The sequence below is a fragment of the Choristoneura fumiferana genome, chromosome 12 (genome assembly GCF_025370935.1).
Source record: "Choristoneura fumiferana chromosome 12, NRCan_CFum_1, whole genome shotgun sequence".
Lineage (NCBI taxonomy): Eukaryota > Metazoa > Arthropoda > Insecta > Lepidoptera > Tortricidae > Choristoneura > Choristoneura fumiferana.
The window spans coordinates 17,823,252-17,851,000 of NC_133483.1; the positions used below are offsets into that span (position 1 = coordinate 17,823,252).

The following is a 27,749-nucleotide window of genomic DNA, read 5'->3' on the forward strand; positions in this document are numbered from 1 at the left end:
TTGCACAAGCTATAGCTATGCACAAGCTATGCTATAGCTATAACAATTTATAGTTACAACTACAAATCAAAAGCATTTTTTTAGATCTTATTCTTAACTATGTCACTAAACATTTTACGTCCGACAATAAGGTACCTTTTCAAATACGTTAATCATTTAGTGTGTTGAGACAAAATTATAGGTTTTTGGTAAGAGTTTAAATAAGTCAGTGTTCTTAAATTAAGACTATTAAAATTAATCGTAAGTTATTAGTCGTTTTCAAATGATATCACTTCATAATCACTAAATATTTTACCACCGACGATAAGGTACCTTTAGAAAATATATAGTGATTGTACCAACTTTTTACTAAACTTTACCTTGAATTTTGAGACTGAAAAAACTAGTTTTTTAATATTTGTTGAGTTAATTTGGTCTCATTTGGCTATGTTTTAGCGTACTAAATATAAAAGTTTTTGATTTTGACTGTTTGATTACATTTGTAAGCAAAAAAGTTATTTTTGTTAAAGTATTTTTTTATATATAAAAACAACGTTAATTCAAAACGGGAGTAGTCTTATTTAGTATCCATTTACGCATAATATTTTTTCCTTCGATAAAATCCAATGGAAATATACTATAATAGAAAAAAAATGTAAAAAATCCATCAACCTTTTTTTTTACTTTATGCACTTTGGCAAGGTAAACTATAGGAAAACCGTTGTCCAATTACAAAATTGTTCTTGAAACCTGAAAGCCGTACAATCTACTCTCAAATAGCATGTCATCTATGTAACTTCTAACAATAACATACTTTTATTGGGTGTATAAGTTTGAATTCAATTTTCTCATAATCACCTTTTCTGGCTTTTGAGCTTCAACATTTAAAAAAAAAATATCTATTAAACCTACATGCATGTTTCTTACATGGTTCGATAGCTAAATGTATGTAGATTATGGGGATATCAATAACTCAATACCGGCAACAAGGTACCTTTTCCCAGATAACGCCACAATAGTGTTTAGCGAAGAGAAAATTTAAATCGGTTGAAAATTGGATTTATAGTGATTTTTTGAAAAATCTATATACCTGTCTCTTTCTCAAACACTTTTCTCTATGCAGCAAGTATGGCGGTACTGGCGTGTGACGTCATATGCAAGTATGTCTTTCTCTGTCTAATCTTGAATTTCAAACCTGTATAACTTTGTTATTTGTAAAGGTAGCTTAAAAATTGTTTTTCTATTCGATAACAGGCGTTGTGTAGTTTTAATTTGTAAAACATATACAAAATAGTCAAATATCGTATTGTGTACAGTACCTACATACCCTATTTTTTATTTTTGTAATTTTTTTGTTTCATTTGTGTGTTGTTTAAATATTGTTGTTTTTGTGTGTAAAGATGTGAATAAAAAATCAAGTCGGAGATAATAACGAAGTCTCCCCATTGTTTTACTTTAAATGCCTTTGAAGGAACAAGACGCTTAATAGGTACTATAAGGGATTCGACTCTAACCGTAGCGAAGACTTTGAAGTTCTTATTTTTCTGAATTAAGTAAATCCTCAGTTTTTACTTTTACAAACTTCCTTACTTCACCTTAACAAACTCATCGGACCAACTGCACTCATAAAACAACCTTGCTGTGCGTCCATAGGCTTTAAAATCGCTCGTTTAAAAAATACTATAAAAATTAAGTACAGTTAGTGAACTTAAGTTAGCCACAAGTCGAGCTGGCAACGTTGCATCACAGAAAATAAAGTCTGAAGTTAACAACAAATGTTTAGTTTGCAAAGAGATTAGTACGTGGAGGTTGTGTCGTTTTAAAATGTGTTTTTAAAATTTCGTCGTATATTTAGAGTTTTAATTTAAATTTAAAGTGATTTAAGATGGCGGGAGGGAGTTATATGTTGGAGTTGTACAACGTGTTTCATTCTGGGCAAGTAAGTATACCAGTTTAAATACCATATTTCGTAATCTTAGTTAGAATGTTTATGTGGTTTAGTTGCAAGCAGCCTTTTTGTATGCGACGTTTTTTAATGTATTTGGATATTTTCACTTACAAAGTTTTTGGAGGAATTTCAGATTCACGAGCACTTACCAAGTATCATTTTTTTTAAAAGAAACTAAAATTTAATTATATTTTTACGTGTCAGTTTTGCGACAAACAAAAATGTAAAAAAAATCGTCTATTTTTAAATAAGTAAACCCAAAATTTCCGCATTAGAATAACAGATCAAGTGCGAGTCGGACCCGCTCACCGAGGGCTCCGTACATGTACATCCATAAAAAATCAAACTAGCTACCTGTTTAAGTTTATTAAGCACAGCCGTAAACAATACAGTAGTTCTTGTATGAGGCCTTCTTATTTTTTATATAATAAGCATTATTTACAAATTTAAAGTTCATAAATAGCTCAATGGAAAGTTAAAAAATTCTTTAGTAGTTACAAAATTTTGCAAAAAAAAACTGATTTTGTTTGTTTCTCATTCCTTTGTTTTCTAATATCACTCTGCCCAAATACACGACACTCACTGTATACATACCTAGGTAGTTAAGGACGAGATGACAATCTATAATGTTTTGGCATTGAAATCTTTGTTTCTGAATTTTACCTGTTTCTCTCATCAGTCTCGGTAATTGATGGAATGACCTTATTGTTATGTTTTAATTGCACTATATTCCACTTATTTTAACATTTGAAACTTAACGGTAAAATTTTCACACTTTTTAAAATGAAACAACGGAACTATTTCATATTGTGTGAACTTCTATAAAAAACGGTAATAAATGTACATGTAGGTATTTTTAGTCCATTTATGTCAGAAATAACGAGAAACGTGTGTTACAATTTGACAGTTAATTCAAACCTTAAATTAAACGGTGTATAAGTTACTATGATATTAATTAAATTCAAATCAAATTTAGAAAAAGGAGGATCATCAGCTTTTTGTTGATCCTGGGTCGGTAAATAACCAGTTTTTAGTGGGACAAAGCAACTACTATACACATGTATACTATAATATCAAATCAGCCTATGACATGAGTTATCTTATAGGTTGGTGCAACTCACGCTGAGAGGTGGCCCGTTGACGTCTTTTATATGGGCGGGCATGACCCATTTAGTGTCCATTCAAACAACGTATCTAGGCTGGATCTAGGTGACAATGTCAATAACTCAAGTTTTTTTTTAAATATATAAATATAAAATAAATTAAATAAGTACATATATTGTACCTATTGGTCATTGTTAAGGTACTACGGAATTTCTTCCAATCAGTTATCTTGGTTAACTACCAGTTAACTTCGGCCAACTTTTTAAACTCACACTTAACTGTTATACCTTTCCAAGGAAAGAAATAACTACGAGCGACCGTGTAAGACAATAAGCCAAGTGGTTGATGAGATGACGTTGACGATGATGATGACAGTGAAGATGATGGTCATAATGATGATGATGGTGATGATGATAATGAAGATGATGATGATGATGATGATGATGATGATGAAGGTGATGGAGATGATAATAATGATGATTATGATGATGATAGTGAAGATGATGATGATGATAATGATTACGTGAATCCATCAGGATATGATGATGAAGATGGTGGAGATGATGATAATGATGATGATGCAGGTGGAGCCGGGCAGCCTGTTCCAGCGCATCACGGGCGGCGTGAAGACCGGCATCATCCTGAAGGATGTGTCCTTTACCACCCACAGCGGGGAAGTCACCGCTATCCTGGGCTCAAAGGTACTTCGGGTTTTGTTCAGAGTACCTTGATTTTAGAATTAGTAATGAAATGACGGCGATAGTCTAAAATATTGTGCCCAAAGGTAACATCTAGGAATGGGGGGCAACAGCAACATAACGAACTTTGGATAATATGTATATCTAGTACAAAATAATCGATGGGACCATTGTATATTTGAAGGAAAAAAATATTGTCTCTTTTCAACCATTTTAAGAATAAGACCACTCCTTTTTAAGTTCAAGTTCAATTAAATCAAATGACAGCATTGAAAAAAAACCGGCCAAGAGCGTGTCGGACACGCTTAAGATGGGGTTTCGTAGCCATTACGAAAAAATCAAGTAACATTTTTCTAAGGATTTCGTATTGTGCACGGAATCCTAGGTATACCTAAACTTGGATGGAAGATTCCGTTCGGTTAATTTTTTTGTTATATATATTTTTTACACGCTTTTTAGTGTAAATAATTTGAGATGCAATAGTTTTTAACGTCAACTGCTCGTCACCTTTTACGAAAGATTGCTTTTTCCGATGCAGAGCCGTTCAATGAGGGTTTTCACAGAGGCGAAATATCGCTAGATGGCGTTAGTATCGTGAGATCCGTTTGACGTTTGCATACGAGCTTGCGATGGCTCATTTAGTATTTAACCAATCACAAGCAAACGTCAAACGTAACTCGCGATACTAACGCCATCTAGCGATATTTCACCTCCGTGAAAACCCTCATTCAGAAAGCCTGGTGCTTCACTACCCGTTCCATTTCACCATATTTTGCCTTATGACGAGCATATCATAAATTGCTTAGGAACTGTGCAAAAGTAATTGAAATTCTACCCGTGAAATACTTGTTATTGAGTATCTCCGGTGGTCAACTATGGTCTTCATCATCAGTCCCACTTCTCAAAATGATGATTTTCAAGAGCAAATTCCCATTCACATTCCTTCATTATTATAAATCCGGTCCAGGTAGCGGCAAGCGAGCCCTCCTCGACGTGATCGCTCGCCGCGTGGCTTCCAAAGGCCACATACTCCTCGAAGGAGTCCCACTCGAAGAGGACCAGTTCAAGACCTCCTGCGCGCTGGTGCGGCATTCCACCAGGCTGCTACCAGGCCTCAGCGTGCAGCAGACTCTGGCACTGTCGCTAACTAAGGTATGTGCCAATCATAGAGATATTAGATATCATAACGTCACCGCCTCCATGTATGTCGCCGGCGCTCTACCACAAAATAAATAATAGTACAAGTACAGAAGACCCACTCCATGATCTGAACGAAAGCCGCCTTTTTGTTAGCCTACGCATGTCTAGCGAATCGTATTTCTTTCTTTTTATTCATATTTTTCTTTCTTTCTTTCATATAGAAATATTTAAATTCCTGAATTTAACCAGATTCGCACCAGAATTATTCCTTTACAAAGGTGTATTTATTAATGTGGCATTAAAAAATAACCCTGCCGATTTTCGTGGCTGTAAACTTCAGTGGTGTATTAGCCTATGTGTTCCAGATGTCCAGATATCTACATACCGAAATTGTCCAAATCCGTCGAGCCGTTTTAGCGTGAAAGAGTAACAAACACACATAAACATACGTACAAACTTCGAGATTTTAGATTAGAGCAGGATATTTAGTACCTAGGATCATACTCACATCGCCTTTATGTCGCCGTATGAAGAGTGACAATGTGAAGGGACAAAGTATGGCCACGGCTGGACGAACAAATGATTCTTGGCGTTGGAATCGAAGTTCACGGGGCTTGGAGGTAGTATTTTTTGCCGAGGATATCGGCTGGCGTACACGACACGACACATGATTGCCCTTTATTTGTCACTTCTTTTCAAACGTAAGAGGCGGTGCGCACAAGGGCGGATTCAGCTATAACCAGGGGGATCCCATGGTCAAATTCTAGTTTATTACACAAATAAAACATTAAAACTTATTTTCTTTTTAGTCACAGAAAGATATTAATTTTGTTAAAATCAATAAGTTAAGAAAAATATCTAGTAGTCTTATTATATCCAGCCCAGAGCCCAGCCCCTTGACTCCCCCCTCCTGGATCCGCCTTTAGGACTGGGTGCACACGCGTCGTGACCGATCGTCTCGAGTCGACACGACACACTGACGCCTCAGGTCAGGGCGGTCGAGCGAGGTCATTGCCGTTTGTTTACCAGGAAGAGGGTAGTTGAGAGCTGCATATCGACACGACTGCAACAATGTACTGTATCATCCGTAAAATTTAAAGCAGTAAAGGTGGGGCTATAAACGTTTTTTGATTGGATAAACCCGATTCCGCGTCGATAGGTGTGGGGAGACTCTTAGGCGGTTTTATGCTGAAACCTACGAAAAAAATGTTTACTTATAGAAGTAATACTATTATTTAAGTTATAATTTTTCTATAATTTCCCTTTGGTTGGCGGTCTATTTGAAGGCATACCAATTGTGAAAATTCGCACAAAATGGCGGGGGGCCATTTGCTTTGGTTATTGTTTAAAGATGGCGGATGTAGTTACCTAAAGTAGGTAAAGGGTTGACTAAGTGATTAAGTAATTCCAGTTTTATTGTTACAGGTGTCAGGGTACCTTAAGTCGTCTAAGGTGAAACAGGTCATGGCCGACTTAGCGTTGTCTCAGGTAATCCGCAATGGTTTGGATAGGTATTTAACTAAATGTAAACAAACTTCAGCTGCCAGATTTGGTACATTCAAGGTTTTTATACATTTTACTTATCTATTACTAGCTTATGCCCGCGACTACGTCTGCGCGGATCTAGGTTATCGCGCGGTGGCGCCCTCTACCGGAATAAAAGGTATCCTATGTTGATCCTTGGGTTCAAACTACCTATATACCAAATTTCATCAAATCGTTCAGTGGTTTCGACGTGAAGGGTAACAGACAGACAGACAGACAGAGTTACTTTCGCATTTATAATATTACTAGCTTTTGCCCGCGACTTCGTCCGCGTGGAATAGTTATTTGGGAAGTATTAATTTATTTAGGATACCTATTCTGCCAATAATAGTACATAGTAACTTCTACGGTTAACCGAAAATAACCTATTTTAATTTAATACATTGCTATAAATATAACTATTTTTTTGTTCTTCCATCCATCCATCCACCCGATGTTCTTTGGTAAAACATAAATATTTTGCGGATAGCCACAATTTAGCAATACGACGTGTATTCTACCCTGCCAAAACAAAAGGACTAATTCTTCATAGTGAACTCTTGACACCTTACGTCCTTTATAGTAAGTTAGGAGGGTAAGATTATAATTAATACGGCATTTTTACTAAGCATAGTTACACATATTTCCGATAAATTATACTTATATGTAGTAATTTGTTTGGAATTCCTTAAGAACTTTCATCCCCATATTTTTAAGTAAATAGGTTGAAATTTGAAAAGCGCCGGAGCAAATGTATTTTAGGGTTCCGTACTTAAAAAGGAAAAAATGGAACCTTAAAGGATTACTTTGCTATCCGTCCGTCCGTCTATCAAACCTCTTAGTCAAGGCAATCAAAAGCTACAGTCATTAAAAAGGTGTTTCCAAACCTATTGCCTTAACAGAAAAAGTTATAGGGTAGGGTAGACCGGGGACAACTGAAACGATTTGGCTTTAATCGCCTGTAACTTTTTTATTTTTATGGTTAGAAAGATGTAGACCTAAATTATTTCAAGCTTAGTTATCTGGTTCCTAAATAAGATGAACTTGAAAGGTCTATCACCCATAGTTATTTGACCATAACGTAATAAAGACATTGGGGCAGAGTGGTTCAATTGACCACACATGACTGACAATTGAAACACTATGTGGGGTCAATTGAAACACCTAATATCTTCGGCACAATTAAAGTAATTTTATCTGTTACAATCTTTTTCATCGCTACCATAGTATACAATGAGCTCATCAAAATTCCACATGCGTAAAATAAATATTTTACAATTTATGACCTTCTGAACATCTCGATTAAAAAAACGCGCATAAAAAAAAAGTATAGGACTTTTAGCTGTCTTTGTTGCTGCTACCTTATACATTTAACTTAATCGAAGTAGTTATGATTCAATAGTAAACAAAACAATACAGAATTAAAGTGGAAAAGCATGTTCATTTTTCATACAAAAGTGCTTGTTTCAATTATAACAATGTTTCAATCATAACCACTCCGTATAGTTAGTATAGATAGGTACGTCCGTACCCTGTGACAACGAGTGCTGTAAAGAACCCGTAACGTCGGGATGCAAAATTAAATAATAGACTCAAGATATTCCGTTTAAATTGTTTTATTTATAAAAATATTTAAGAGTTCATATGCCATGATGAAATAAAAATGTTCTTTAACTTTTTCTGATATATTTTAAGAGCGTTTATACCTGCTGAGCTGGCAACGTAGCATTTTTGTTAGTTTTTCTCGATTATTCCATAAAAATTTAATGAAAATTCAAAATGTGGTCTGTTAGAACTGTTCTTAATATAAAAGTTAATGTGTCTACTCCAATAATTATTCGTGATAGACTTTTATATTCTTAATAAACGAAAAAATGTTTATTAACGGTTCCTAAAGAAAATAAAAGCCTATCACGAATCATTATTGCAGCAGACACATTATATATTAACAACAATTTTCAGTCAGAATACATTTTTAATTATAATTAAATTTTTACAGAATAATCGAAAAAAACTAACAAAAATGCAACGTTGCCAGCTCAGCAGGTATAAACGCTCTTAACAATAACCAACCATCTCTATTAACAATTGTAGGTACTTACCTACTAATAGTCAGTCTCGTGAAAATACTGAAGTATGTGTAGTTTATACCTAACGCCTTTAGGCGAATTTGAAAAAGGAATATTATTAATTGCACATCAAATAAATAATTGCCTATCAATTTATTCTCATCATTTATATACCTTTGTATGTACATCAATTAAATTATTTCAATACAAATAAACTAAATGTTTAGCGAAACTAGTAGGTACTGCAGATAATTCGAAAATATATCAACACAAACTATACGAAAATACTACAATCACATCAAAAATACTGACTGCACAGCAAAAATACTGACTCCACAGCCCACCCGGCCCCCCCTCTTTATACGCCTATAAGGAGCGTTAGGCACAATTGCGACCACAACGCGACGCGCAAGCCGAGCGAGCAAAGCGAGCGCGCCGCGGCAGCGGCCGGCGAAGTGCCAGAACCTTATTTATTTGGCCCTACTAGTGCTGGTTATGTAAAAAGTATATACATGCTGAAAATAAATTAATAGGTAATTATATTTGATGTGCAAAAATAGAAGCTATATTTAAAAAAAAGAGTTACAAGGTTTTGTATTTTTTTTTTTGTATTAAGTACGTAATGTTTTGGGTGGATTATTTTGCTGTGCAATCCGTAATTTTGATTCAGATTTTTTTTTTTTGGATAAAAAAAGTTTTTTTTTTTGATGTGCGTTTTAATACTATCCTTTGAAAAATATATTAAAAAGTATTATTATTTAGCGGTTTTAATTTGACAATACTAAATAAAATATTTTAACTGGGTCAAAAATAGCAGAAATGTTAGAAATGTTTGTGAACAGCATGTGCATCAAACACAGAACCTCCTTATATTTGAAATGGGTTACTTTTGGGGACGATTAAAACGCGTGGACGATAGAAACGTTTCAATCGTCCACAAGCAAGTTGTTTCTACCGTCCCCACATCACATTTTTTAATTCAAGGTCAAATATTACTCATCAAAGACACTCTAAAGCTGATCCATAACAATCAAAACACGCGTTTATTCCTTACTATAAACCTCCAATAATTTAATCAGTCAAAAAACAAGAGTAAACAAAGTTATAAGAAAACAAAGTAGATCACAAATAGTTACTTTTGACTGCGAAAAATTTCGATGGCTCCTTGACAAGTCCACGCCGTTCGGTCGCTCGAGCGCTATTGGTCGGGGATTCAGCCGTGGCCGACCGCGTGTTCTGAGTGTTGCGTCATACCCGTAGGTATTATAGTTTTCGAGAAATTTGACTTGTTTCAGTCATGACGTGTTTCTATTGTCCCGGTCTACCCTACTTCCGGCTGTCCTAGAATTTGGAATTTGCATAAAGGTAGCTCTTATTGCACAATAAATAAGAAAAATCTGAAAATCATAATTTTTCATGTCTGTCTATGTGAATACGCCATCTAAAATGACCCCACATTGCGTACATTTCGCCTATGAGCTTAGAAGGCTATGCTAACACTGCATCATTCCCTCTGCTAACATCCCCTCGCAGGTAAAATTTTCAAAAACGCTTGAACAAATATCTATTTATTGCTTATAAGTAGCCCAATGCCAAGTTTCATAAAGAACCATCGATTTATCATCGACAATGACGATCTTCCATATAAAGTTTCATCCCCTACTTCACCCCTCACAGGAAGATTTTTTAAAGACGCGCGAACAAATATGTATGTATCTCTTAGCACGTGCCCAAATGCCAAGTTTCATAAAGAACCGTCCAATTATCTTCGACAATGACGATCTTCCAAATAAAGTTTCATCCCCTATTTCACCCCCTCACAGGAAGAATTTAAAAAACGTGCGAACAAATATCTATTTATCTCTTTTCATGTGCCGAAATGGCAAGTTTAATAAAGATTCATCGTTTTATCTTCTTCGATAATAACGACCTTCCACATAAACTTTCATCCCCTATTTCATCCCTCACAGGTCGAATTTTCTAAAAAGCTCAAACAAATATAGACTTATTTCTTATCAAGTGCCTAAATGAAAAGTTTCATAGTTTTATCTTTGACAGCGACGAACTTCCACCATATAAACTTTCATCCCCTATGTCAACCCCTTAAAGCCTCTTTTTGGCAATAAAAGGTAGCCTATGTTCTTTTCCAAGGTCTATTCTATCTCTGTACCAATTCATCAAAATCGGTTCAGCGGTTTAGGCGTGAAAGCGTAACAGACAGACAGACAGACACAGACAGAGCTACTTTCGCATTTATAATATTATAGTATATATAGTATGGATAGTATGGATTTCTTATCAAGTGCCTAAATGCCAAGTTTCATAGTTTTATCTTTGACAGCGACGAACTTCCACCATATAAACTTTCATCCCCTATTTCAACCCCTTAAAGCCTCTTTTCGCGATAAAAGGTAGCCTATGTTCTTTCCCAATGTCTATTCTATCTCTGTACCAAATTTCATCAAAATTGGTTCAGCGTTTAGGCGTGAAAGCGTAACAGACAGACAGACAGACACAGACAGAGCTACTTTCGCATTTATAATATTAGTATGGATAGTATATGGATAGTATGGATTTCTTATCAAGTGCCTAAATGCCAAGTTTCATAGTTTTATCTTGACAGCGACGAACTTCCACCATATAAACTTTCATCCCCTATTTCAACCCTTAAAGCCTCTTTTTCGCGATAAAAGGTAGCCTATGTTCTTTCCCAATGTCTACCAGGCAGCACACAAGTCATATAACTGGCCAACAATTTAACCTTATGCAGGGTTAAGCTTTATTATATATGTATAGAAGCTGTGTGTATTGCCAAGTTCTGTATTAAAGTTGTTTTTTGTTATGATAATGCTATTAGCTGAGTTAGTTCTGTAATTAGCCGATTTTATTTCTTAAAGCTGAATAGTCATCATAAATAGACCTGTTACTCAAGAGTTTGTGTAACCTTTTGTATAACACTGGTATAAGATTCTATTATCCAGCAGAGTACTGAATAATTGAGGTTCTGTTCTCTTTTAGCTGTATTACACACCACATCTTGACAGTTACACGGCTGCTGTATAAAGTAGGGTGTGGTTCCTGTTATGAAGCATATAGTTAGTTAACAGAATTTAAGGTAGCTGTTATAACTACTTTATGCCGCTTTAAGTACGCAATTACTATCATGTGCAGCTAACTGGGGTAAAAGCAAAAGTAACAGATTCTTATGCAGAAGTTGGCTGAGTATTCACGAAAAGTAGACATTTTTTAAGCTAGCAGAACTATTTTGCAATATTTGTCAGCATTTATGCGGCTAGTAGTTTGACATTTCGATTTCGTGCGCGCGCTTATACTTAATATTAAAGTGTTTGTGTAAATGCCGCCTATCAAAAAAAAAATGCTAAAAATATACTGTGGGTTTTCATTTATTTTATGACTGAATCCTAATTGTTTGATTTATACTACGAGTGTGTATGATTATAGAACAGTTATCGAAAATATGTTGTGGGCAGACCACTTTTAACCAGAGAACATCTGAATAAGTGGACACATAAGGTTTGTTATGCAGACATTAGACGAGGAGCCGCTGTGCAAGAAGACTTTATTCAGAATGAGCGTCGCCATAATGAATAACATAACCTAATTAATGATGAGAAATTTTATACTCGAAAACTCAATTATGATAACGAAATCGGTATAATATTCTTGTAAAAAGTATTACAAGGTTACTTTTGAACCCTCAAATGGTATAAGAACATAAAAAATATTTCACTCGTAAAAACAAACCAACGACGAAATGTTGTTTATTTCTCAAAAACCTGGCTTATCAGGTAGCGCGTAAAAATTTTGCACGAAATGTATATATGAATACACGGTAAAGTTGCATGCGCACCTACAATTTGTTATTTCAAGCACAAATAAGCGTATAAAATTACCGCTAGGACATTACAATTCGGCATTTATTTTTGCTGCTGTCACTCACCAAACAACGCGTGCACTTTTAATTTATTTTTGTGTTCGATTATGTCAACTTCAAATTTAATTTGAATAAAATCTTGATAAATGTTCTGAAATAAGCTTAAAGCTGTGTATCATCTGAATATCTGAGCTTTGAAGGACTAAGCATATAGTTCATTCATCATTCATTCATCTTCTGGATAACAGAGCTGTAATACTTGCATAAAAGAACAAAATGCTTTTATGCAGAAGATACTCAGCTTGTTGTACAATTATTCAAAACTTATTCATGTGTTATATTGCTATTACTCAGCTATTAGCGGTATAATTTTGTGCCCAAATTGCTTGAGTAACGTCTGAGTAAGCGCCAAATCAGCTAATTACGGTAGTCTTATTCAGCAATTTGTTTCTGTGACTGCTATTATAAAAAACTTACTCAGAAGGTTTGTGCTGGCTGGATATTCTATCTCTGTACCAAATTTCATCAAAATTGGTTCAGCGGTTTAGGCGTGAAAGCGTAACAGACAGACAGACAGACAGACAGACAGACAGACAGACAGAGTTACTTTCGCATTTATATATTAGTATGGATATAGTATGGAAGTATGGATTGTAATAGAAACTAGATTAGTGTATTTCATTACAGAAATGTAAATGTTTAGATAGTTTTCATGGGGGAATTTGAATATTAAAGACGCCAATGACGTTGTTTTGTTTACATTTAGTTAAAAATATATACTGGAGTTACGATTAACGGTCTGAGTAAAGTTGACGAGTATGTATTATGTATGTATGTAAACTCTTTATTGTACAAAAGAAAAGAAACAAAACAATTGACAAATTAGCCTGTTAACATTGTCTAAAGCTAACTTAAGAAAGAAAGAACTTGTTTTTGCTTTGGGACAGACATTATGACCTATGGGCCTGACCACATCACGCGGCGCCATGTGGCGCGGTGTCGTAACGTGAAACAGCGTCGCGCCGGAGTGCGGATACACTATGCCGAGCACTTTGACAGTCCCTATAATTTGCTCTTCCAACGCACCGCACTCCCGCGCCTCCCTGTTTCACGTTACGACGCCGCGTCGCAGTGATAGGACCAGACCAGGCCCTATTGCAAATATTTCAAATATTTCCATCACACTTGCTCGTACCTAAACAGTGTCGTAACTTGCAGGTTACCTTGGTTGCAACCCCCCAAATAAAACCCCTCATAAATGTGATGAAAAACATTGTATGTCGCACGGGCGGTACTAGAATTACGAACATCGACTCATTAAAGCCCTCCGTCTTCGACTTCGGGCTTCTAATAGACTCTCGTTCGTAATTCCTTGTTTACCGCCCTTAAGACACAATGTACTATTACATCACCAGTTCAACGTCATGTCGTTCTCGGCAAAGGCTCCGTGACTGGAGTTGAACAAACTCCACTGACTTTCGACTGTTTCCCAACTCCTTAGTTATAACTTTACCATGCGTTATTTTGCAGGTGGCACACAAATGCGTGACTACTTTGACCAAGAGCGAGTACAGACGACTGGTCATCGGAGTTCAGCTTATAAGAGATCCATGTTAGTACTAGCCCTTTCAAAACCAAATACCTAATGTAAATTTTACTGTAACCATTAATCATGTAGAACAAGGCTGGCCAAAGTCAGGCCCGCGAGGCGTGGTTCTATCTAAGTAGCAAAATTTCCATACTGAAGCAATTAAAAAAAAATACAGAAACAGGTAGATTTAGGTCAAGTTCGTATCGGCTCGAAGGGCCAAAAGCACACAGCAGTAGGAGTTCCGCATAGGCGGAGCTCCGCCGGCACTGTTTCAGTGTCAATAAAAATTGGTAAATAAACACGGCTCTGAAAAAAATACGCTCCAGGTAAAATAACGATTTTGGGAAAATGATCGAACCAGCCAGCAGCGCGTTTTTCGAACTACCGCTTGTTTCGCTAAGCGTGATAAATTCGGGGGCACGAAAGTTTAAAACGTTATATTTCCTTACAGTGATACTGTTGCTCGACGAGCCGACTTGGGACCTTGATCCACTAAACACGTACTTGATTATCTCAATACTATCCAACGCAGCAAAGAAATACTCCACCGCCATCATCCTCACCATGGAGAAGCCTAGATCAGGTGTGTATCTTTAACTAGAAGTGGATGTTATTTCACGTCATTATTTACAGTAACTGGTGACGTGCTGGGTAAGCAAATCACTGGTTTCACGTCCAGCGACAAATGGTAATTTTTGTAACGAGCTATATTTTGTGGTGATGCAATTTTCGCCTCAACTTTACAGTAAATATTTATTCCATTCATTAACAAGTAAACGATTACAATAACCCAGTGCATAAAAAAATACTGACTTTATACAACGTCAAAGAAACGATTCTTATGAAATTATTGTCATTACACCGAAAAACGATGTTTGTGGTAAATAACGTCATAGCTCAATACTTAGCTTGTAAAAAAATTACGTTAAATACTAGTTTTATTTCTAATTCAGTATCAGTGACAGGCAGTGAAAGAAACTGGTTACTGAAGTCACTGGTTTTAGTAACCAGTGACATGATTCTTATCACCGTTTCGTTTCGTTTCGCACAAATCACGTAACGACCCATACCTATCTTTAACTGATATTAGATAAGTATAAGGGTGTCTAGATATGCCATATTATTATAGACACCCTTTGTCTTTATTCACCCCCGACGGAAAAGAAAGGAAAGCCGTGGTGTTTGGCCAAGTCGTTTGATCTATGCCCTCTAAATCTAAAGCAGATTAAAGTCCCGATGAATCAAAAAAAATAATCAAAGTATAGATATTATATTATTATATTATATTATAGTATCTAGATATTATTTAACAAAAACTTTAAATAAAAAATAAAAAGGGAAAAGCAAGTCTAGTAAATACTTAAACTTAAACAGTCGGGATCCATTCAAAAAAATAGATTTATAACGCTTGAAAAACATAACTATTTCGGGCAATCGGGTAAAAACAGTTTTCTTTTAATATTCTTTGCCATTAAGTATATTTCGGAAAAACAATTAAAATGACTCGTTAGTAAGAATAACAGTAATCACAATTATTCACAGCTGTTTAATTCAGTTTAATTACACAAATTAACGTGTTTTAAAGCTAACAATACATAAACTCACGTTATTGTTGACGACCGGATGGCTAAGTGGTTAGAGAACCTGACTACGAAGCTTGAGGTCCTGGGTTCGAATCCCGGCGGGGCAAATATTTGTGTGAATAACACGAATGTTTGTTCTCGGGTCTTGGATGTTAATATGTATATAAGTATGTATTTATCTATATAAGTATGTTTATCCGTTGCCTAGTGTCCATAGTACAAGCTTTGCTTAGTTTGGGACTAGGTCATTGGTGTCAAAGTGTCCCATAATATTTATTTATATTTTATATTGTTATGCTAATTTTACCGTTAACCTGTCCGGCGTGGTTTAGGCGCCATTTCTTTATAAATGTTCGTTCCTATTTTTTGTTTTCACAGCTGTTGTAATACTAGGCCGTATCTGTGAACTATTTAGTAGACATATATTATTGTCATCATATCTATATAATACCTACGTAGTATAAAAATAGGAGGTATTATAAATAAAGTCTTGGTAGTTTAATGGTTTTACCCATGACCTCTCAAGCAGAGAGACATGGGTTCAATCCAAACCACTCACCTCCCGAGTTTCTCTGAATTTATGTGCAAAATTACATTTGAAAGGGCATTGCAAGATGAAGGGCTCCCACATAAACCTGCGGTGCGATCCGCTGCGACGCCGCATCGCGGGAACTAACGATGCGAATTGCTGCGATACAATTTCGTGCGGTTAGTGCAGTCGCCATACCTATTAAGTATAATATGATATCGCAGGAATTCGCAGGAATGCTCGATACGAATCAGATCGGAAGTTTTTGCGATACGTCCCGCGAGCTCGCAGATTTTTGCAATGCGATGCGAATTCGCAGTTTTATGTGGGAGGCCTAAATAATTGCCCCTAAAGCTTGGAGTTTGAAACTATCAAAAGAGGCCATACATAGCCATATTGTCTAACGCAATCGGAAACAGTATCTTCCACCACCACTTTCTGTAAAATTTTATAGGAGGATAAAATAGATAGCGAATGAGACCACGAACTTTTCTGCACGTAGACGATATAGCCTTTGGTTTCCCTGAGTGTCCTAAGATTAAACCCCGTTTCAGATGTTTTCCCATTTCTGGACCGCGTCGTTTATCTGTGCCTCGGGGACGTGGTGTACGCTGGACCAACGAGGAACCTTCTGGATTACTTCGGCAGCATCGGCTTCCCTTGCCCACAGCTGGAGAATCCACTAATGTACTACCGTAAGTGCTCATCAACAAGCCAGCCGAAAGAAAGAAACTAATTCATGTTTCTAAGGCACATGTCTGCACCTACGCACTATGAACTCATTTCTCGCTTTAACGCATTCACTCCCACCGACGCATATATGCGTTTTTGGAACTTCCCCCCCAGTGCACTGTCATAATTACTTATTCATATATTTTGAACGCACATGTACGTCGGTGGCACCTGTGGTCAGTCAAGTCAAGTCAGGTGGCAGTGAATGCGTTAACCGGCTAGACAACGCATGGTGTGTAATTTGCAGGTTCGGACAAACGACTTTACCTACATACTAAATCAAAAACAACGAGACGAGATATTACTTCTTCCTTCTCTGATACGTTACACCATTGCATGTATCTCTCTCCTTATCTATCTTATGCCATAGTCCATCTCTTCTCGTTTGTGTACATTATTTAGACCTATGCTTGCAGGCAGCAGCATAAAAAAAAAACCCTTATTGCGGATATAAAAAGTACGAGTACATCATTTCTTACGCCCTTTCAATACAATGAGGGCTATCGTTTTTTGTCTCACTAGATGGCGCACTGTTGCGTGAGGTTTTTAAGTATGACTTTCAAAGTCTGTTATTACGGGCGTGAAACAAAGTTTGAATTAAATCATATTAAAACACATATTAATACACCTTAAAACCGTACCATTAAAATATCGAGCATGCCACAGTGTTGCATAGTCCCCGTTTTGTTCGGAAATAAGGGAGGACAAAGGTTTCCGAAAGACAAAACTGTCTCAAAACACAGACATTCATTGCCCCGGAACGCATATTTGCCATAATTAATTTCAGATATTGCAAAATATTCACAAAATTATTCTAATTATAAATAAACCCGCGTAGCTCACCCAAAAACTATGAGATTTGTCATTTCGGAGACCTCACGCTACACTAGCGCCTCTAGCGGCGAATTCATACGCGATAGGCGCCAACCAAAGAACCATAACCAGCTCAATGATTACTATGATTAGGCATGACTGTGTTTTCTGATACCCGACACCACAGCCGTAATAACACCATATACCTATTTAAAAACATTCGTTACAGTATGCCTGTCAACAGTGGACCGCCGGTCTCGTGAACGGTTCATAGAGTCCAACCACCAGATCGCAGCACTGGTGGAGAAGTTCCGAATGGAGGGACAAGCTATAATGCAGGGCAATGTCAACGAGCATCGCTTGATCAACCCGAATAAGATGCAGCTTGGATACGGAAAGCCCAGCGGGGCTAAGACTATATGGATGTTGTATGTGTAAGTACTAACAACGGAACTACCACTATCATTCTCGTCAGGGAATACGATGATATTGATCCCACTAGTGGTCTAAAGGACACTAAACGACACCTTGCCGCCTGTATCAACCGGTTTCTATCAACTCTCGCGATGTCGTCAGTCTACCAGTACTCGACCAGTGGTTATACTTTACCGATATCCACTAAGCTATTTGTGGGTCGAATCTGCAATCGGGTCTGATCCATACGCCACCACAATCTTAACCCCTCAATAGATACAGCAGCGTTGCGTTGCGTAAGTTTGGAAATTTGACGCACGGGTAATTTTGACGTTAGCCATTTTAGTTGTCAACGTATTTACAATACCTATCTCAGGTTAGGTTCGCCTGGTGTTTAAAGGCAACGATGGTTAACTTGCCATCAGGTACCTAGCTGCTAGTTTTCTTTTATTGATGCATGAAAAATTACAATAAAGTATCCTTTGGTTCCAGGAGGATGCTGGCATCCATATTCAATTTGAAGAAGAACGGTTTTAAGCAAATGTTTATGCGACTGTTCTCTCTGCCCTTGTATTTCTTGATACTGTGGGCTTTCTACTTTGAAGCCAAGGTAAGCGTCATATTTTTGTAACTGAATCCGGTCAGAAGGACCAAATGGTCCTTGGAAACATCCAAATTTGAATTTTGTTTTCAGGATTATCAAAGGGCGTTTATAACAAAAAGCGGACTAATATTCAACGCGATGGTTGGAACGTATTTCATCAGTATTATGAACACAATCTGCTTGTGTAAGTAACTTCTTTCCTTTCTTTTCTAATCTTTAATAATAAGAATAACAAAATATTTATTTGTCACTTTCTTAAACACTATGGTTTCCCGTTTCTTCGAAAAAGAACTCTTCTAAGCTCCAATAGATCTGTTATTTCTACATTTCCTAGCTTCGCAGAAAAAGTGGGTTGTGTATTTGGCAGGTTCAAAATCAAACTCTCTGTCTATCCGTCTATCACGTACAGTAGGTACAACATGAATGTTAATAATATCAAAGATTCAAAAGATAAAGAAAACCGATATTTTGTTTAGAGTTCCAAACGACAGCAAACTAGTTCAAGTGTACTGCGATTTTTCTCGTCACCTATCTACACAATTGAGAGGCTTTCACGCTCTCAACCCCTCAACCCCTCAGAGGTACAGATAGGTATAGGTAGTGCCACCAGAGTTCACGTACACAAGAACATGTCACGTAAGCGGGATTTTGGCATTCACTCATTTATTTCATTCTCCTTTTATGCATTTACTTAGTTCTCATGTAGCTGTGTGTCATTCACTTCAACTCTCGTGTCACTACCTATGCAGCTGCATTCATAATCTTAGGTCTTATTCTCTTGTAGATGGTCCATACCGCACGCGGTACTACCAGGAGAGTCAGGAAGGGTTGTACAGCGGGGCCAGTTTGCTACTGTCATGTAATCTGGTCTCGCTACCATTTTCCCTCATCAGCACCTTCGCTTCTGCTGCCATCATCTACCCGTAAGTGAGACTTCAGATAGCATGGTGAAGATGTGTTGGTCTGATGAACTCTGGTTGAGTTCGAAATGGGTCAGCGTAGTGTGTTGGTGGTGATAGCTGGGTTTGTGTAATGTGTGTGTTTTTACAACATTTAATACATCTTTTATCTATCTGATTCTTAAGGTAGCGGGTAAGCAAAGTATTTAATAGTTCACATTGGGAAAGATGAAGCTAATGCTGCGCCCAAATACTAAATTCAGCCCTAAATCGTAATACTGAGGCCGTATTGTCTAACGCACAAACGCTCACAATCTGATTTACCATCTCTTTCTACCCTCGTCATATACCGTGCGGCAGAAGAAGTGATAACGATTGTGATTCGTGCGTTAGAAAATAAAGCCCCTGGCCGGAATCAAGAGCCTAAAAATCTTGAATTCTCCTGATAAATCTTGAGACATCGTACTTCGGCTACTACAAAATTCAAAATAAGTTCGTATCGTACCGTCCCTCTCACTCTCGTATTAAGTAATATATGCGTCAGCGGGACGGCAAGATACGAAGTTTCAATTTTGTAGTTCGTAGTATAGGGCCTGGTAACCCGACTTCAACTTTTTCCAGGATCCTAGCAGATCTGACGGAAAGCCTGGACTACCTCTACTTCTCTCTGGTCCTGTGGTCATGCTACATCTTCGCGGAACAGCAGGCCATGGCGGTGATGATGTTTGTTCGAAACGGATTGATAGCAGCCATCGTCAACATATACATCACTTGCGTGTATGTTATGCTGGCCAGCGGAGTGTTACGGTGAGATTCTTATACTTGATTGATAAACGAATACTACGCGGACGGATTCGCGGGCAACAGCTAGTATGAAAATATTTTTCTATCGAGGTTTGAACTTCAATTTTGTCCCTACTCACCCCGTTTCTTGGTACTTAAAGAGGTTTTGAGCTTTGAGGGGAAGGGAACACAAAACTTTATACTTATAGAGGCTTTTATTATCGAGGTTTAAGTTAGGTACAAAGATGAAAATAAGGTGTCCAATGTTTTCTGGCAATGACAGACTAATTAGTTTTTTTTTTGGCACTAACATACTCGTATCAGCCCAGACCACCCACTTATGAAACCCGATTAAACTTTTTTTAATTCTCGATTGTTTCATTACAGATCCTACAAAGGCTACGAGGACTGGCTGTATTACCTAACCTATTTAACTCACACACGTTACGCCTCGATCTTCCTCCATAGAAACGTGTTCAAACAGCCAGATTTCAACATCCTCCCTTACAGCGACACAGAAAACTGCACATCAATCACGAACCTCATCCAAACCACCTCCAATTTGAACACTACTTCTAACGCAAATTGTCGATATGCCAATGGCAAAGCGTTCATAGCAGAAAGGTTCACATCGAGAAATTTTAACGGCGACTTGAATCAGGCGGGAGATTTGAATTTGGAATTCAATTTGGGAATCAGTTTTGCTTTCAGTGTTGGTATTATGCTGGCGAACAAGTTTTTGTATCTGTTGCCGTTGCCGAGTTATATAAAGGATAAATTTAGGGAATAAATAGGGATGTTGACACCACCAATCAATTGACGTACCTACTTTTTATGAGCTGTCAAAAACGCAATTCTCCCATAGAGTTTGAATGTTTGAATGGAAATAGCAACTTATGACGTCACTTGTTCGCACACTCAATAAACTATTTATTTGTTTTAAAGCAACAAAAAATCTAATTTTGCAGTTAATCGAAAATTAATCTAGTTTTCAGGACTAAAATAAAGCTTTTTTCATCACGCTTGCTCGTAAACAGTGTCGTAACATGCAGGCTACCTTGGTTGCAACCCCCCAAATAAAACCCTCGGCTTAATGTGCTTGTCATGAAACCCGTGGTCGGTAAATGAGTCATTGCGCGTAACATTTTCTTGTCATGAAGCCCAAGGTCGGTAAATGATTTGTGTCCGTACTGATGGCGCTGCGCATGGTGTAGCAACAGGACACATGCACACGCGGCTCAGGCACATGCTGAGGGAGGGGGAGGGCGACGCTGCAAGAGCGCAGCCTAAGGTATCGCCAATATTTGGAACAATTATTATTTATTCTTTTAGAAATATAAATTTTACTCGCAAATGTGATGAAAAACATTGTATGTCGCACGGGCGGTACTAGAATTACGAACATCGACTCATTAAAGCCCTCAGTTTCGACTTCGGGCTTCTAATAGACTCTCGTTCGTAATTCCTTATTTACCGCCTTAAGACACAATGTACTATTTTTAACTGGAGTCGTATGTCTTCGAATTATTTTTTAATGGTGTTAACATCCCTATTGTTTTTTAACTAAACTAAAATGCCTCCTTAATCCGTCCAATGAGATCGATTGATCGATAAATAATGTAAGCGTTTACAAATTAGATATGAACAATGATTAAACTATATTGATTGACTATAAAGTTTTTCTTTTTTTACAAGCTTTTATTTAGTTTCACCTGTCCCGTTGTCTGTCTGTCTGTCTGTAATCAAATCTTGCAAGTTAAATTCGACCAACTTCCAGTAGGTATTTGGATTGACCCGAAATTTGGTAAATTGCGTGATAATACAATAATCTGGTAGTGACATCCTGGTAGTCCAGCCAGGAGCGTCTCCACAGGACGGAACTCTTCAACGATTAATGGCATCAACTTGGAATTTGGTATGCAAATGAAGTTTGGTTGACAATATAAGTACAGCCAACAAAAAGTACAGTCAGCAAAAAAAAAGCTTGTATTAAAAATATTGAAAAATTAAATTTTTACCAAAAACTTATTAAATAAAAAAATCTTACTAGATTTAAAATAATTACAAACAACATAATCTACAGTAAAATTCTATTTCTATAACAATACTTACATCATACGCATACTTATGTCAAAAAATATTAATCAAATAGCCATTGTTTGAAAACTTAATCGTTACAAATGTTACAGCAGTGGTCGGCTTCGTAAGAAGCTGGATACTTTAGTTCCTTATCACTTTAACTAATTTAAAGTACTAAATAATAAAACACTAAAGTGCTAAAGTGTTCAACTTCTTTTGAGATTGACTGCATGACTTTTCCATTTTATGTCTTAATCAAAATAAATCTAGCGCTCAATGCTACCTCAAACAGAAATATCTTCGATTGTTAATTTAAGTCACTTGGAGTAAACACAAGAATACAATCCAAATTCAATACTTTACTAGTCAAGGGTAGAAGAATTTACGTACAGTCACCAGGACCAATATTTGACACAGCAAAGCGTGCATAAATATCTGATACGACTCAATTTCTAGGGCCGGAAGGATGTGTCAGATATTTTTGCCCGCTCCGCTGTCAATGTTAATGCAGGTGACTGTACATAGCAAGGGCGCAAAAACGCACCTGTGCGTTCGGTGCCCTCTCCTACGGGTCTTGTATAAATACCTAAGTCTGGGCTAAGATTACCTTGCCGAACTAGTAACTAATAAACAAAATGTTGCCACAGTTCAACCCATGCAAATGTATCTATTAAAAAAAACGTCCTAGATATTTATTTGGCTCTAGCAAATATTGTGCCGCGCTATAATATTGAGTTTTTTTTATTTATACACAAAATACGAATGATGAAATACTTTTCAAAAAAGAAAAAGAATGAGTTTGTAAGTAATCATCACATTTTTCATGTGAAATACTTGAATAACATAAGGCAACAATATTTTGTATAAACTTTAATTTACATTTACCTATAAAAATGTTTTTATGTCTAGCAACATTTTTATCTGTAAAACTAAAATTAGTTCAGCTAATTCTGATCCTGGCTATGACACTGATGTTTTGCCATTTTGAATACATTTAGCTTCCAGCAGGCTCATTGCGAAAAATTCCTGACCTTCATTTTGTTTCCTAACCTTGATTTGATTTAGATGTATGAGATGTATCTATGATTATAGCACAAACAGATAAACGCATCAAAAATCTCTTTCACCCACAGAACAAATAACGTAATGAGATAGTCGCCTGGCGTATTTATCTCACGCCACATTCCTATTCCTGGTATAGGCAGTACCACGAGAGTTGAAGTGAATTACACACACAGCTACAAAAAGAATTGGTTGCACAAAAGGAGAATGAATGAAATTAATGATTGAATGTCAAAATCCCACTGTCATGATATGACACGTTCTTGTGTGCATGACCTCAACTCCGGTGGCAGTACCTACATATATTATTAGTTCCATGGTAGCCCCATTTTTAAAATGTAAGTTTATTACCTTTTCTTAATTACTAAAAGATTAGCCTTTAGTTAGCACTCGCATATAATTTCAATCTAGGGTGAATTCATCCATTCCTTTGGGGTATGACGTGTATATAACAGTGGTTTCTGTTTGTGTCTCATTGTCGTTTTCGGCTTGCTCCGGGTTTGCATCTAAAAAAAAAAAATTTTTAATACCACATACAACAAAACTAACACCACTGATGGTATATTATTTTATTATGCAAGCAAGCTATTCAGAGAAGTTTTTTTTGCTGATGAGTTGCCATAAGGGCCAAAGACAAGGTCTTTGCTGTTATTTATGGTCGTCGCCATAATTCGTAAGACTAATTGACAAGTCAATGACAGTTACTGGGTTACCAGGGTTCGACGAAATTAAATAGTTATGTAGCCGATATCGATATTCAGTATCGATTCGACTAAATGGTGTGCTAAGTGGCATTTTTTTGTACAATTTCGGGAATATTGTTGTTGCAATTGTCACTTTCATGGAGAAAAACGAGACTAAAGATGAACTACTAAATACCAACTTGTTTTTGTAAGGTTCTTAAGTATTAGGCGGTTTTAAGGTGAGGCCAATTAAAACAATAAATGAAATAATTGTCGTTGGTTCGTATTTTCACTTCTTACAATGATATCTTACATTGCAAAGTAAATTATGGATAAATATCACTAGAAGCCAATGCCGTAATGTTTTATTATATCGACACGAACAGCACTACCCTGACTGTGGCAACACTTGAGCACAATTAATTGTCAATTTAGTCTCACGAATTATGGCGTCGACCATAGTTGATTTTAGTTTTCAAAATTTATTGAATTTAAATATTAAAATATTAAAATATTATTATTCAATTTAAATTTATATGAGGAGATGGCTATTCAGAGAAGTTGGCTAGGACTTCTAGGGGCTATTTCACCATCCATTGATTAGTGCCAACTGATGGTTAAATGTGATGACGTCTCCGTCTATTTGAACAAAACAAATACGGACGGCATCACATTTAACCATCAGTTAACACTAATCAATGGATGGTGAAACAGGCCCCTTAGTGTAATGGTCAAAACATTTAGCAAGTTGAGCCAACCATACTAAATGACAAATCAATATTGGCAGTGGGGAAAATTTGGCTTAAAAAACTTTCCCAAACAAATTATAAGGGTTTCTTTAAATAACATCATATAAAAAATATATTTCTTACCCTCGTATAGTACTATTGTTTTATTTATTTTCTGGATTGTTACCTGAAATGAAAAGAAAACATAGTTTAATCAAGTAATCACTCCATAATTTCATACCACTGATATTTTAATGAAACAAAAAATAAAAACAAAAGAATAATTGACACTGCTGCTGCTTTTCAATAGGTTTTGTCTATAATCTAGTGCATTTCTAATATTTTACTATATTGCCTGTCCCACTTGTATATATGTCTTTTCCCCATCAAATAAAACAAATAAATGTTTTGTAGGCGAGACTGCAATACCCCATACTAGCTTATGCCTTAAACTTATACCAAATTTCCATCATTATTTAAGTAAAATGTTATACTTTACAGCAAAAGCTAGTGAAGTGGTATTGCAGAAGCACCAACAATATAATAAATATGACTCCAAGATGCAAACATTCAGTACACTTACTGGAGACAGGACAATCTCCCTATATTTTTTCAAATACAGTTTCAACGGTTCCACATAATTATCAAATCCGAGTGTGTTCATAGCAAATAACACATCTTCTCCATTGATAGTTTTCCTCTTCTCTACTTGACATCTGTCGCTGGCTTCACTTGTGACAAACGAAATAAATTCTGAAATGCATTCTTGTACGCATTCTCTTGCATCTTTAGCAATCTGTAACAGTAAATAAATAAAAATTTTGGGCTGCTCACACCAATTGACCTAGTCTCATATCCTTCTGAGACCTAAATTTTTAACAGATGTAGTACTTAAGATTTAGACGTGGGTTACAAGCTTTTTTTAAAGTACATTTGGTTGAATTGGTTGTTAGGGCTTTTTTATATATGTAAGGTTTTTTTTTATATATTTTAACGAGGCTTCAGTACACCAAATGTGACTATGTTAGCCTCATGGGGAGCCTCACATACATGTTACACTCCCTCATACCAAAACTAAGTCTCTGGAGGCAAAGGCTTATCTAATGAACTTGTAAATCTGCATTGCTTCTTCTGAAAGCAAATAACTCAGAATCACATTAATTTAAACCTCTATTCAAACAACCCATACCATCTAAATACCTCTCTGATGTCCTTATTCTTATCACATTCCAAAAGAAAATGAAGGTTTTCAGTCATATTGTCAAAAAAAAAATGACATTGCTGTATCTAAGGTTATTTTTGAGAGGGGGCCTGGCCTGGATTTATATGTGAATAGATAGAAGTATTATGTATTATAGAATTTCGAATTGGTAGCCCAACATCCTGGGGTGGGCACCAGACTACTGGGGTAGGCATGGACCCTAATATGCCTATGCTTATTGTTGTTAGTGTTAATTTGTTCTATTCTTCTATCCACGGCAGGCAGGCCACTTTGCGTGCGGCTATTGACAGATTGTAGGGAGAGAGCACCGCTTTTCATCAATATTATCGATAGTATCCAAATATTATCAATGCGGTTAATTTATCTATAAATAAAATAACACTTGCAAGCAAATACCTGCTTAGGTCATCAACTCTTATATATCTAATATGTATTCGTAGTTATAGTGATTTCAATAAGGCAATTTAAACAGATTAAACTTTCCGATATTTAGATTTTTTTTCATCAATTATACTGCTGAAAAAAGTACAGCCGAACAAGTTGAATCATGACCCATGGTGGAACCTTTTAATAATCAATTTCACTATGATTTCCTACACAAAAGTATGAGATGTCAACATGACATTAGTAACACAAAGGTTCCACCCTGCCTGGGTCTTCAATTTGTTCGACTGTATGTGTCATCGTAAAGTTTGAGGTTTTATTTAACAGAAACATAAATAAACAACTGTTGATTTATCGATAACATTGATAATAAGCGGTGCTCTCTCCCTACAATCTGATAATAGCCGCACGCAAAATTCCGGGCCCTAATCATTACGGCTGAAGCAGTACAAAAAGATTACCTTTCCATTCTCAGGAATTGCTCTTTTCATGATCTTAGCAATGTTAGCTATGGGTAGAAATCGGTCCTGTTCTCTTAACGGCGCGTGTTTGCCCATACAGGAGTCAGAATTATTTTCTTCCTGATCTGAAAGAATTAAAATAAAAATTACACAAAGAATTATTCTGGACAAGATTGTAATTCTATGACTATACATTCGCGGGTGTGTAAATGCTTTACTGTTGCAGCAATTCGATGGTGTACGAGTTTACTTGCACGAAGGTTTTAATTATAAAAACTTACCAAGAACATCGTCCGAATGAACAACATAAGTCTCTTCGTCTACGAGGAAACCACCATCCAACCTCACAAGATCATTTCCGAGTTCATCACTTTCCATGGTTTGTTGTTAATTAGTAATTGCAAATCGAGGTTATATTTTAGGATTTTTAGGCCAGTCGCACTGTAACCTTACAGCCTGTAATATACTACAATAAGTAGGAAATTTAATGCTCGTCGTCTACCTACGTAGAAACTAGAAATTGCCACTAAATATTTATTTTCTTTCCGACGCAACCCCAACTACATACTCTTTGCCTAACTAAACAGTGAATTGACTCTGTAGGTGGATAATTGACTGACAGTCTGACTGAGATTATACTTGACTTAAGACAGTCGTATTTTTTCGTAAAATTAATTTTATTTATACAGGGAGTCTCGTACCATGCAACTTTAAATCCAAGGTTCGATTCTACTCACATAATGTGCTACTTTTGTTCTGCAACTTTTTTAAATATGATGTGTTTTTTTTTATAGATACATTAAATATGATAAAATACACAATTGA

At 36.5% G+C, this 27,749-nt stretch overlaps 2 protein-coding genes across 2 annotated transcripts; one reads left to right on the top strand and one right to left on the bottom strand.

The window, feature by feature from the left end:
- Positions 1-1,776: 1,776 nt before the first annotated feature.
- Positions 1,777-21,241, top strand: LOC141433537 (ATP-binding cassette sub-family G member 5). The gene is made up of 14 exons (XM_074095621.1): positions 1,777-1,918; positions 3,616-3,732; position 4,282; positions 4,697-4,881; positions 6,295-6,357; positions 13,888-13,969; positions 14,400-14,531; positions 16,615-16,755; positions 17,835-18,039; positions 18,512-18,629; positions 18,714-18,807; positions 19,408-19,546; positions 20,144-20,329; positions 20,693-21,241. Exons 1-14 carry the CDS (start codon positions 1,865-1,867, stop codon positions 21,093-21,095), a joined length of 1,920 nt encoding a protein of 639 aa, XP_073951722.1. The 5' UTR covers positions 1,777-1,864; the 3' UTR covers positions 21,096-21,241.
- Positions 21,242-22,378: 1,137 nt separating this feature from the next.
- Nf-YB (nuclear factor Y-box B) lies at positions 22,379-27,380 on the bottom strand (the record flags this gene model as incomplete). The annotated part of the gene is given in 5 exon segments (XM_074095622.1): positions 22,379-23,952; positions 25,002-25,044; positions 25,441-25,653; positions 26,925-27,049; positions 27,206-27,380. Coding segments are annotated over 5 exon segments (582 nt in total). The 3' UTR covers positions 22,379-23,848.
- Positions 27,381-27,749: the final 369 nt, after the last annotated feature.

Excerpts from the sequence above, each read along its gene's own strand:
- LOC141433537 (XM_074095621.1), top strand. The coding sequence starts at position 1,865 with ATGGCGGGAGGGAGTTATATGTTGGAGTTGTACAACGTGTTTCATTCT. Across the intron at positions 13,970-14,399 it reads TCAGCTTATAAGAGATCCAT|TGATACTGTTGCTCGACGAG; the intron begins GTTAGTACTAGC and ends ATTTCCTTACAG. Across the intron at positions 19,547-20,143 it reads TCTGCTGCCATCATCTACCC|GATCCTAGCAGATCTGACGG; the intron begins GTAAGTGAGACT and ends AACTTTTTCCAG.